The sequence below is a fragment of the Sceloporus occidentalis genome, unplaced genomic scaffold (genome assembly GCF_023333645.1).
Source record: "Sceloporus occidentalis isolate IW3139 unplaced genomic scaffold, rSceOcc1.0.p SCAF_17, whole genome shotgun sequence".
In the NCBI taxonomy this organism is placed as follows: Eukaryota; Metazoa; Chordata; class Lepidosauria; order Squamata; family Phrynosomatidae; genus Sceloporus; species Sceloporus occidentalis.
In genome coordinates this window covers 3,735,874-3,749,573 of record NW_028316997.1, presented here as the reverse complement: position 1 = coordinate 3,749,573, position 13,700 = coordinate 3,735,874, and the positions used below count along the sequence as shown (strand labels likewise).

General features: G+C 35.9%; 1 protein-coding gene across 1 annotated transcript; it reads right to left on the bottom strand.

Annotated features, from left to right (window-relative positions):
- Window positions 1-7,412: 7,412 nt before the first annotated feature.
- LOC149302756 (sodium-coupled neutral amino acid symporter 2-like) lies at window positions 7,413-13,224 on the bottom strand. Its single transcript, XM_089482048.1, has 15 exons — window positions 13,100-13,224; window positions 12,842-12,920; window positions 12,628-12,743; window positions 11,629-11,702; window positions 11,445-11,537; window positions 11,043-11,124; window positions 10,236-10,318; window positions 10,059-10,117; window positions 9,651-9,824; window positions 9,350-9,429; window positions 9,157-9,257; window positions 8,786-8,910; window positions 8,095-8,239; window positions 7,672-7,769; window positions 7,413-7,511 (listed from the first exon to the last, which is right to left on the bottom strand). Exons 1-15 carry the CDS (start codon window positions 13,222-13,224, stop codon window positions 7,413-7,415), a joined length of 1,533 nt encoding a protein of 510 aa, XP_089338174.1.
- Between the last annotated feature and the right edge of the window lie 476 nt (window positions 13,225-13,700).

The following is a 13,700-nucleotide window of genomic DNA, read 5'->3' as shown; positions in this document are numbered from 1 at the left end:
CAAGCAGCCCCAGATCATTACACTACCACCACTGTGACTGTTGGTACAACGTTCTGATTGTGGAATGCTGTGTTAGTTACCCCAGAAATAACTTGACCCATGTCCTCCAAAAAGTTCCAATTTTGACCCATCAGCATATTGGAAACTTGTGGGCTCCAGCTACCTGGAGCCTACCTTTGCGGGACGCGACTAGGACTGCTCACTGGCATTAGTGGGCGGTTCAGCTGACATTGGTGGGCAGTCCTGTCAATGTCAGCGGGCATTCCTGCTGACATCGTGGGAAGCACCCCCATTCCTGGATGACTCTTCAATGCGCTCTTAGAGAATTTTGATAGGCCGGCCACTCCAGGGAACTTTCAGCACTGGTTTTGTAGGTAATGGCTCTCACAATGTTTCTCTGGATCCACAGAGCCTTAGAAATGGCATTTTAACCGTTCCCAGGCTGATAGATGTTAATGACTGTTTTTCATCAGTCCTTAAATTTCTTTAGATCGTGTGCTGCTTTTTGAGACCTTTAAGCCTACTTCACTTTGCAAGACAGGTTATATTTAATTGATGTTTAGATTCAACAGGAAGTATCTTTCCTGGGTGGGGCTAGTAAAATTAACACAATTATCACATTTGGTTAATTGGTTGGTTTAGTAACTAAAGGGACAATTATTTTTTCACATAAGGCCAGATATGGCTGGTAACTTTTTCCTTCTATACTGTACATGAGTTAAAACAGAATTTTGTATTTACTACTCTGGTTATCTAATATTAAAATTAGTTTGATGATCTGCAACATTTAAGTGAGACAAATATGCCAAAATAAAAGAAATTGGGGAGAAGTTTTTCACAGCACTGAATATCAGTTCAGGAAACCCTCGTAGAGTACCTCTTTTGAGGATGTCACATTTTTTTAGCTTTCCACGTCAGGAGAAAACACAGGAACCCATTGTAAGCCACCTGTGCAGATTTATTCCTGTTGAAGCAACACATGCTGAAAGCCCCTTCACCAGACAATCAGGATGCCACCTCAAAATGTTGTCGAGAAAGCAGCCAGGAAACACAATAAATATATAGAGTTGTACCGTGTTATCCATAGAAAGAGAGAATGCAAATTTGGTAAAGATGATACCTTTATTAGCTAACTAACGTGTAATGGATTGCAAGCTTTCAAGACTATCTAGGTCTCTTCTTCAGTCATAATATACCTAGCAAAGGTAGATTAGGGTTTAGGATCACAGTGTTTCTCCAGTTTTGCCATTAATAGGTTGTAATAATGTGGTGCCGTCTGTGTTCCCATAGCTGTGCCCATAATCCTGTCCAAGTTTGAAATACTTGTGTGTGTGTGAGTATGAACTCAATGAATGTCAAGATTGCTTCAGTTGGTATGTTGTCTTGTTGCAGGCATTTCCAGCATGATTCTAGTCCATCATAGTGGGGGATGTTGGTATAGAGCAGGGGTGTGCAACCTGCGGCCCTCCAGCTGCTGCAGGACTACATCTCCTATACCTTAGCCACCTCAGCCACGCACTGGTATAGAGGGATTCAACATCCAAAATGGCTAGAATGGTATCTTCAGGAAGGGAGCCGACAACAGCTAGTTTATGTAGGAGGTCTGTGGTGTTTTTTTGGGCATTTTTCAGGTTTCAGGATATTTTTATCCCAGACAAAGATCTTTTCTGCTCATATGCCAACTCCTGATATTATAGTCCTTCCAGGTGACCTTCCTTCTTGATCTTGGGAGCATATAGAATGAGCCTATTTTTGGTTCCTCTACTAATATTGGCACCCTTGGTAAATATAAATATGAGCAAAGTATGCTGTGAAAATTGTCTTATTGATTAACCTTTTGATCTTTTCTTCCAAAAATACACAAAAATACTCTGCTCTTGTGGATATCAAACAATTGCGTGGTACAATATAGTGAAAAAGTGTAAAAGTGTGCTCAAAAAAACAATTTTTTTTTTATTTTACAGTATTACAGTATTTGTTGCTGCTCCACATTGAGCCAAGCGCTCACACTTCCTTAATTGTTGGTCAATTAGAGGGGTATCCATGATCTCTTTAACTGCTTATTTCCTGGGTCATGTCCCGGGACACTGAAAGTACTATATATATATATATTTTTTTTTTTTTTAAATGTTCCCAGTGCTGTATGGTTGGAGATCCCTAATGGGACGACTTGGCATAGCTTTTAAGGATATACAGGTACATTCAAAGGGGTGCAAACAGGTTATATGAGTTGGCAAATGCCCTACAGTGGTGTTGCTCAGTGATATTAATAACTCTGTTATTATTTTACATAGTGCAATCATATTCTGTAGCGATGTACAATGGGTAGACAGGACATAACAAGTAGGAAAAAGCATAAAACTGTAACATACAGAAACAGCAGGTGAGAAGGGCCCTGCTAAAACAAGCTTACAATCTAGAGATTCTAGATCATTCTCTGTTATTTGCTATTATAGCATATATTGTTATATGCATACCTGGGAACTCTCTGGGTCTGAACCAGAGATTGCCGGGTGAGCGCTGCTCCTCCAGTTCTCCGGGTCAAGACCCAAATCCTCCTGGTCGCGGGAGCGGGATCTTGACACGCCCCACTCGTTTCCCCTTTAAATGGGGGAGTTCCCACTGACGTCAGTGTGCAGTCCTGGCCGCGTCCCCCTTCGGGTAGTCGGAGCCAAGAAGTTCCCAGGTATGGTTATATGGTGTTATATAGTCTTTTGAGATCACTAAATATATAAAAACATAGTTCACTCAACAAGCTTTAACACTTCAATGTGACTCTAAATAAAGTAATAATGATGTAAGACACGTGTATATTAGACTTGTATGATGGAAATACAGTGACAGCACAATGGGGCTTATACGTAACAAATGTTTCTGGTGCAAAGTTTGTAAAGTGATGTATCACCACAGCAGCAAATAAAATGGTTCCACTATTTTGGTTAATTTGGTAATGATATGAGTTTCAAACATTGTACATAACCCCATAACAACAGCAAAAAAACTGGACAGTTTAGTCTGTGACAGAGTAGGATAAGCTTCCAAGTAAGTTGAGCCAAACTTTGAGGTTTCTATGATGTATGACTAATAGACGTGGATCATTTTTTCCAGCGGTGTGCTCAATCCCACTAGTTGTAGAAGAATATAATTTTAAAACGGAATACTACGATCTGCTGTTCCTTGAACCATTCCTCTTTATAGGAAAAGAACACCATGAGCAACAGCAAGACTGAATTTCCACAATATAGGAAAAATTTTAAAAACTGATCCTCCAGATTAAAGTAGAAAACACAGGAGCAGCCATAGTAGGCCAATGGGCAGACACATCCTATTGTAATTAAAAACCAAGTATGTTAGTTTGTATCATAGATTTTTTTTTTTAAAAATAATTGCTACTTTGTAGTCTTGTAAGACATAAAACTAGGATGCCACAAATTAGCCAACTGTATCTGCAATTTTAAAGGGACAAGTCAGTAAGATTTACCTTACTGCAAATGATGGCTACAATGTCCTTTAAAATCTTCATAGTGTCCCCCTTGCAAATGCAAGGGGAGATTTTGCAGAATCCCATTTGCATTTGTCCCTTTTCCTACCCCCAAGCTATGCACCATGCATGAGATGTGTTTGACCATACATATCTCTGTGCATGTGATACACGTACGTCCAATATGCTATAGCACTGCTCGCTCCTGTTTAAATGGCCATCGATTTCAATAGGAGCTCTTTCCTGCCACTGATTGGTTGCTTCGAACAGAATCATTGGACCCCGGATGAGGAACGCAACTACATGGCTGCAGCTTCTACCTTAGGCGAGTCCTTTTTTCCCCCCACTTGGATATTAAAGTACTCAAATAGCGGAATGGACTGGGACAGAGACCTGTCACTTAAATGAAAAAAAGACAAGAAATGAAAACAGAGACATAAGTTATTATGTATATTTATTTTATTTTAATTAAAAGCATACAGTGTTTCATTGAAACCCAAAATAACAGTTTCTGGCATTTTTGCAAGAGTAGAATAATATTGTACATTAATATACAGATAATACTAACCCATGTGATCCATGAAACCCAAAACTGTACAGCACAATAAATGCCCACACTTTAGATGCTGTCAAAAACCTTTTTAATTAAAGTATTGTGTTATAAGTATTTACAAGAATATTGTTGGAATTGTTCCATTCAGTTTCATTTGGTCTTCCTAATAGTTGTACATATTGCTGCAAGGCTGAAGCACTGTTTGAGCAACCCATAGTTATATTAACATATGGCAATGGGACACTTATTAAAGCATTAACAACATAATTCCTAATAGACGCAATTAATATCAACTGTATCATGTTGCAACATTGGTAAAAACGTGTTGGAATTCAATTAACAGCCAAAGTTATTCCACTAACAACAATAAATACATAGGAAGCCAAGCTTGTTACTTTCCACAAGGAGCAATTAGTTATCTTTCAGTGTGTCAGATGGAAACATCCACCAACAAGAGTGTTATTAAAAGGTAAATTAAAAAAACCCAAAACATTTTAAAATTGTATGTTGGTAATTCTAGTTTGACTGGAGCTGTAATAAAATTTAGAAGATTCCTGACAAGCAGGCACTAAAATGAAAGATTCATTGTTAGAGACTGTCAATGTTTGTACAGGGAAAGTTACAATATTATATGGCGTTTTTCATGAGAATAATAAGGTTTCGGAAAATCTACCCATACGTACTGTTTTAACCCCTTAAGGACAATGGGCGGTCCCTAAACCCATTGAAAACAATGCATTTTGAGCCCGTACATGTACGGGCTTTGTCATTAAGGTGTTAATTTACTGTGCCACTTAAAAATGGCCGTTGCAATTGGAATCATGTAAGCAATTTGTTAGTATTTAAATAAAAGAAAAGGAAGAAAAACAGGAAAATTAAAAAACACTTCCTCCTCAGAAATAGTTTCCCTTTAATAATTAAAGAAAACAACCTCCAGTTTTATGGACAACCAGAAAGGAAAATACATGGCAAATAAAAAAACAAAATATTTTCATATGTACATGGTATGTATATATATATTTAAAATATATAATATACATATACACACACAACATATATTTACAAAAATCTACTGTACACATTTCATAAATATTGAAAAATAGGTTGACTTTCAACATTGTAATGTTCTATAAATAGCACATTAGCGTTAAATTTGCCTGTGGAAGACAATGAGGTGACAAAAAAAGAGCCGAAATACTTTGTGCTAAGATGTGATCTTAATTTTTTTTTTTTAGACATATACATATTTTCCACCTGCTAGTAGATGTGGAAATAAACCAAATTTGGAAAAAAAATGAAAAATAGTAAAATGTACAAAATGTCACGAGGAGAGCACATGCAGCCATTTGTGTAGCTGCTACCGATTTAAGCATACTGTGAAAAAAAATAGTTCAAATGATCAAAACAGGCTGATTTTTGTTGTACAGCGTTAAAAAAGATATCCCATTTTTACACTACAGTAATATTAAGGAGGGAAATTACCACCTCAAAAATATGTATTTTAATAAATTCAATATTGTAACATATCTTTGTAACAGACCACTGGAGGAAAAACCATGTACTTGCTTTTCTTCCATCCATTTAGACAGTCAACGGGACACCGGTCAAACAGCTCCTTACTACTTGTAAGGGACTTTTACTTTACTGAGAGGATGGTATAAATGACTCCCATTATTGGTAGCGGCTAATACAGTAAGGGAATTTAAACATGCACGGAACAGGCCTAAAGCTATCCTGATTGTAAGACAAGACCAAGACTAATTAAGGTCTGGGTCTTCACATCGGAAAAAATAGGCAGCCTATATGTGCCAGATGGTTACATTCGATGTTTCTAAGTTACTGTTTACAAATGCGCCATCTTTTTTTGTTGAGAATGCACCAGCTACAATCTTGCATCTAATGTTTTCATTCAGGATAAAAATAAAAAAAAGGATATGCTGATGTCATATTAAATTGTGATATGTAACAGGATGACATTATATTGACAAATGATCCATTGGCATTATTGTCTATATTCTAACAGTGTTTTAGAATGATAATTTCCCTTTAAATAAAAGCAGTTAAACCAATACAAACAGTTATCCTCTGTATAAAAAAAAAATGCTTCTAACATTTCAGTTGTTCGTACCCACTGCATTTATCTTTCAATTCTAGGTATCCATGCACTTGCCAATGGCAGAAATGTACTATTTTGGCAGTGGGGATGTTGTTCTTGATCTACAGAATCTCAGCAAATGTCCTGTAAAACGTAAACATTTACATGTGGGGGGAAAAACAAACAAAACACCCAAAACATGTAGAGGGTGAATAATCGCATTGAGGATAAATGTAGTTATCAAGTAACTCAGTGTTTTCATAAATTATGATTTAAATATTGAGAAATACTGTACAAGCTGTAAACTGTCATGGGACTGAATAAATTAGTCGTTGTAAAATATTTTACGTATGTACCATGCTTCATAATACCATCAATTAGATATTTGACTAGACAGCATGCTTATTTTTTTAGCTGTAATTTCCACTTTGTCACGAAACACCAAGGTTTCCTCATTTATATCAGAGCAGCAATGGCTGAATTATAAAAACCCAAATGCTTCAAAACCAGGTATACATATTTCAAAAGTCAACTTCTACACAGTAGGCCAACCCATTGTCTAGGAGTACTCTCTTTTTTTTCCCTTAAAATGTAGAAATGTCCCTGATAGTTTCCTTCACAAATTATGCACTTTAAGCTTTCCATAATGATATACCTCTGACTGTTCAGGACAATGGCCTATGTTCTGTACGATACATTTTTGGGGTCATATTTAAGTGACAAAACAAATATCTACTAAAATACTGACCGCTGATTTTACATGTACTGTAAGAAACTAGTTAAGGTTTTGTTTTTGTTTTTTAAAAAAGAAATAAAACCATGATTTTGTACTGTATCACTCTCCTCAGAAGTGCTTTCTGAGTTTTTTTTTGGTACAAAAAGAGGGTCAACATGACACCTCCATATAAATTAACACTTTTAGTGTAGCAGTGTGTTCTCACATCAATGGTTCCTGTAGGCACATTCAAGTAATAAACATAGACATTACAAGTAACAGTAAGTGACAATAGCCAAACATATGGCTTGAAATAAGCTTTGATATTTTTGTCCATTCTCTAGAATGGAATAAAATTACTTCCTTCTGTCAGAACTTTTGAATTTAAGGTGGTAATGGTTTTGTTGAGATATAGAACAAGGCTCTTGAGAATTTCCATATTCTATAACAGTACTGATGTTTTGAAGGAAGTTGAGACTGCAACAATGGTATTTTTCATTCTCAGTAGAAGGCTTGTAAAGTGAATTCATCCACTTTAAGCAAAGTGCTGGCTTTCCCATTAAGTCATTTAATGTCCATCGGATGATGACTGGTGAACCCAGTCCATGACAATCAGGGTCATACTTCCGATCATAACAATTATGCCACTGACAAGAAATAGAGCAGCCTAGGAAAAACGAAAAAAAACCATAAGTATTTGCATCCATTCATTCTAATTTTGTATGCATTCAGTAGATGGAGACTTCAAGCAGAAAGTGGGGATATACTTTTACAAAGTAACACATCATTGTGAATGCCAGTGGTAAACATGTTAACATTATACCTACCCCGATCTTTTGCACAGATTTCATAGACTCTTTCTTCACTAGCTTAATGTAAAAGGCTGATGGGAGAATAAATACTAGCATTGCTGCAGCAGAGGCGCCTGTAGGGAATAAATACAGATGTTTACATAAAGCACTGCTTAATGCTTAGCACAATATTTACATTCAGAGCCACGCACAACTATCAATAGGCAGTTATTTTGAAGAAAAGGGAGTACCAACCTCTCCTTTTTTCACCTCCTGCCCACCAGTATTAGGGGATAATAAATGACCTGTTATATGTATAATCAATTCAAGCTTTAACTGTCCAACTAAACCTCTCTCTCTCTCACACACACACACACACACACACACACACAACACCCCCACCAAAAAATAAATTAAAAATTAGAGCAGTCACAACTCAATAAATAACAACCAACTTACCAATGAATCCAAAGATATCCCTTATAGTTGGAACAAAAATGACCAGGATGTTGGCGAACGCCAGTATCCCAAATGTTATGATAAAATGGCGCCACATAGCAAAATCCTTCCCTGCACACAACAGCTGAGTAATGGAGCTGCGAATCTATTAAAAAAAAAAAAGCAAAAAAACAAACAATTAACATACGAGTAAAAAAAAAAAAAAAATCAAAAAAAAAAAATCAGTAAATACTATCCAAAAACAATCTTTCATACTAACAAAGATTAGTGGTTGGACTTAGGGTTTGTTTTACTCTCTGGAACACCACTTCTGCAAGAAGATGAAGCTGGTGCTGATGCCCCCTCTACCTCATTGATATGGACAGCTGCCTGCACTGACTGTATGATATGGCCAGCCCTACAAGCTACTTTCATAGTCATTTATGTTGTATTTAGAGACAACAATTATATTCTTTATTGAATTTGTCTGACCGTGAGAATAATGCTTTGTAACAATTAATTATATGCATTTTATATCATATTTGGAGTTGTTGAATTTTATGTGAAAGATTAACAATAACGGAAGATTTATCTATTTAACATTTTCCTTTCCTGTTGAAGTAATACTGCATGAACATATTTAGAAGGCAACTAACTTGTATTAACAAATTAATTAGAATACAATGTCAGAATATCAAAACCAAATACTCACAGGGAATATTACAATTGGCACTGTTAATGTCACTGCCATGAGAACTGCAAGACGCACAACAACAAATACCACACCAGCATCTGAAACCTTTGAATATGTATGGAGTAATTCCGGCTCAACATTTCCTGTAAAAAAATAAAAAACAGAATCATAAAACGGGACAAAGTTGTTAGTATTCTGCAGTGAAGATTAACATACAACATACCAACGAGACTTAAACAATGATATAATAATACTAAAGGACTGGCTATCCTTGACATATACCAGGAAACATAGGGAAACTTTAATATATAGGAATGTAGAAGATTCGGGGGAGCATGTAAGCAGGACAATCACTACTATGCTCAGCTCACCAAGTTAAGTAGACTTACCATAAAATGTCAAATATCCGAAAAGTGCAGCCAAGAGATACATGACAAACATGGATAAAAATGAAACGTTGGACACGTTCATCATCCTTTTACGGCTACGCCTAAAAACACGAGAAATTAAATAATTTTAGGCAAGTTGATTGACAGCACTACAAATTGCATTTTTGTTCTGGAAACACAAAATGGAACATACCCTTTAAGCTCTTGGTAAATGGGAAGGACAGCTGGGTGGCAGACGAAAGAGAATGTCAAAATTGGGACAGCATACACAGTCTAGAAAAGATACAAAATATCAGTGATAGGATTCTTATGAAACTGTAAACTTCTGAACAGTAAATCAACTGGAAAATGTAGTAGTTAATCCAGTATGTTAAAATATAAGTGTGATTTTTTTTTTATTTTTTTTTTTTTATTTGAAACAAATGTCAATATGTGACAATGACGAAATATTCACGCTGTACAATTTCACTCTGAAAAGGAGGACATTTATTTACCTGGGAGTTATAGACAAAGTACTTTGGTTTGCACATATCATCATCTGTCATATTGTGTTCTACTTCATGTGTTACTGCATGCGTGACCAAGCTTGATATTGAGCTGTTTAGAGTCATATTCAGGGCATCCTGTTCCCAGAGAGGGCATGGTATCTCAAATTTCTTGTAGATTACCTATAACATTTGTAACAAACCATAGGGTTAATAAAAAAACCAACACCTGAAGCCTTAGAATTCATAAACGATATAAAGTTATTCTTATGTGTAGGATACGGTACGGTTGGGTATTTTCTGTTTATGGATTTGGTTTTCTTTCCTTGTCTAAAATCATCAGCAATCGAGTACTAATGTTTATCAGAAAACCAAACTGAAGGTTTTGCTTATGTATTTGGAATAATGTATACTTACAACAATGAGGAAAAACACCATGCACATCAGTGAAAATCCACTTGTATAGCCCAAGTACCCTGGTGGAAAATAAGAAACAAAAATAGAACCTTAAAATCCAAGAGGGCAGATAATTAAAACTGATAGCCTGTTTTGTGTTCTATTAAAAAGACACACCGCATACAAACAAATAATTACCTAGATTTTTCAGTAGTGACAAAGGAAGGATAAGAAACACAGACACCATTATCACCAAGTAATCTCCATTCAAGTACCATGCTCTAAAAAAAATAAAAAAAAATGTATTATTGAAATATCTTTTGTCATGTAAGAGGCAGCAATGTTCCAGAAAGGTTTGAAAGCTGTGCTCAGAAATAACTTGTAAGGCAATGGCTGTACCACAGAACCTGCAAAATAGTATGTTTTCATTTTCTCTCTAGATTGGCTGTATTATGCCAGGATGAATAAAGAGGAAGAGTGTCCAGTGTTAAAAAAAACCTCCCTGAATTATTTTATCCAATTTGTCTAAAAATAAACTCTGCATCTTAAATAATCTTAAAATGGCTTATTTAAATAATTCTTATTCTGAGTTCCATTTTTCCCAGTACAGAAAAATATATTGTGTATTCTATGCAATAGACAATCTTCAAATTATTTATGTACGCTATTCTATGTATAACACAGGGAGAGGTTCTTTGATACTGTGTAATACACAGTCTATTCAACTACTGAAATGAAGCAGCATAGAAAACATATTACTTTACTTACGTTCTGAAAGTAAATATTTGCTCCACGTGGGTTACTGTGACCTGCTAGTCATCAGTTAACACCTTCAGCGTGATCAGGACAGAATTTGTACATTCTAACAGTAGGATTGACGATGTTAACTATTATTGCCTAGGCTTTAGTATAGACACTAAGCATCTTTAACTTACCCCTCCAAAAATACAATCTTAATACTTAATATACCAAAATAAAGCATTTTACAAAATAGGAAATACATACCCAGTGTCCTTGTGTATCCCCATCAGTTCCTTCATTACAAGAGGCAGCTCATATTTCACTATGTAGAGGTAGCTTGACATTGCTGCAAAATAATTAAAAACTTTACATCTGATTCAAAACTGGTTATGTTGCCACAATAGGGGCTTTGGCAGTCTGGGGGTAGAAATTAATTTGTACATACTTGCATACGCAAGGGAAAACCTACTGAGATTATATTATATATATATATATATATATATATATATATATATATATATATATATATATATATATATATATATATATGCAATCAAAAAGTCAACCCCAATTTTTCTTTAACAAAAACTGTATGTATATGTGTTAATATATTATGTGTTATATATGTATATATTGTATACACACACACATATATATAACCCGTACCTCCAATATTTTGCATAGTGACAGATCCAGAAGCAGCAATTTTTCCGACATAGCCAAACGCTTTATATCCCAGCTGCTCATATAATAAGGATCCTAAGAACAACAAAGGACAAACAGGTCATTTTACATTTCACTCAGAAAACCTTACAAAGAAACATTCAGTTTGTATGTATAAATAGGTTACCTCCTTCATTTGCAGTTTTCAGTAGTAGATGAATGGAATACAGAGAAAATATTGAAACAAATGACAAGAGAATCCTGCAGAGAAATTGAAAAATTAACCGAATTAAAGGGATGATAATAATAATAAATATTACATATGGAACTAAAACGTCTCTAAACGTCATTACACTGAGCCATCCTATAACTTTGTCTTTTATGTTGGCCCAATATACATAGTATAGAATTTATAAGCAGGTATTTCTGGGCTTTCCATTCAATCTCTACAGAAGAGTCAGATTATGCCAGATTTGCCCAGACAAGCAATTTACTTTAATAGATAGAGGAACTTGTTGTAACTGCAATGTATAATTGCACTTGTCCTGGTGTAAAATGATGTGCCCAGTCATTCATGCGTCAACATGACAAATTATGTCACATTTAGAACACAAAATGTAACATTTGTTCCACTTCTGAAATTCACAATCTAAATTTAATGTAGAAAATTCTTCAGGAGGGTAAATTCAATATTTTAGGTTTATATACACATTCAGAAACCTGTACATTTAGTTCATAAGCATACTATTATTTTTAAAGCACAGTGTAAAGCCAGTTTTGTAAGTAAACAACACTAAGAACATCCAGTTCTTATTATAGCTCTGTACATGTAAGGTTAGCCACACAAAAAGATCCTTCTTCATAAGGACCATCTTTCTATAAGGCATAAAGTGTACTCTGCCCCTAGTGTTCACTTACAAAAGTACACTTTCCAACCAATATGTTTTAATATCATTCAAACGTCTTGGCATCAATCCAATGCAAATAAAATATATTAAAAAAGAGAATTGGTTCATCAGGATTAGAGATTGGCAGGGATTAAACGGTATCTTAATATATACACAGGAGATACCCTCTGCTATTGCCATGATGCATTTCAATCGTAATCTTAAAATCATACACATTCGTTTTAACACATAACTGGCGACATAAACATTTAATTAGATTATCTATCAGAAACACTTACATAAAGAGCGCAATTCCTGTATTGGCCATGGCATATGACAGACCGAGAATACCACTACCCACAATGGCATTGCTGAGATTAAACACAGACATTCCAAAAGAAGTGGTCCCTGGAAGCTAGCGAAAAAACAAAACAAAAAACAGGTTAATCAATAAATCCAAAATCATTTAACCTTATTTTTATCTTTGATGACTAATAACTTAAACCCACTTACATATTCTGTTTCACATTTCTTTTTTGCATGTGTTGGCTCAAGAAGGAAATTCTGATTTTCAGGATCCATATCATAAGGTCTGAAAAGCAAGGAACACTGCGTTATAAGGGGAAATCTTGGCTATCAGGCATACTTCAGCATTTATCCTTTAGAGGACATTCGGTAGCAAATTGAAGCTATGGGCACACCATAGCACAAGCGCTGTCGTAAAGCAAGCAATCTGACATTTCGATGAATATAAAGAGATGGCTATCTTACACTTTGATAGAGAGCTTCTTTACTGGGTAGTCGGAATAGTTGAAATCATCATTGCTGTTTGAGCTGTTGCTAGTAGTGTCCTCATCGTTAGCAATGTTAAACCTTCCCATTTCTTCTCTGGCCATAGTGACAATTTATTCAATCCAAGAATCTGCTTTGCTGGGGTTGTAAAACGTCGAAATAATGTAGCCACTGGCGCTGCCGATGTCAATGGTAAGGCTGCTGCTGCTGCCGCCGCCGCCGCTGCGCTTGGCTTTCTGCCTGCAAGCAAAGGCAAACGTCAATACTGCAGTGTGCAACATCGACCACGTGACAACATCATGATCACGAGCTAAGCAAGAGGAAAAGGAGGAGGGGATGGGGAGAGAGTGGAAAAGTACTAGCTTGTGTCTCACAAGCAGACAGCAAATTCCAAACCCTCCTCACTTAACCCCCCCCTCACTTATGAAGCACATGCATTCCAAAGCCATGAGCAGTTATTTAACCGTTTGAGCGCTTGGTGGGTTAGAACACCCTTCCTGGCACCTATATAGATAGGGCATTTTTTTTTCCGCCCTTTGGAGGCAAGAATAATGGATTGCTAAATTCTTACCTATTTCCC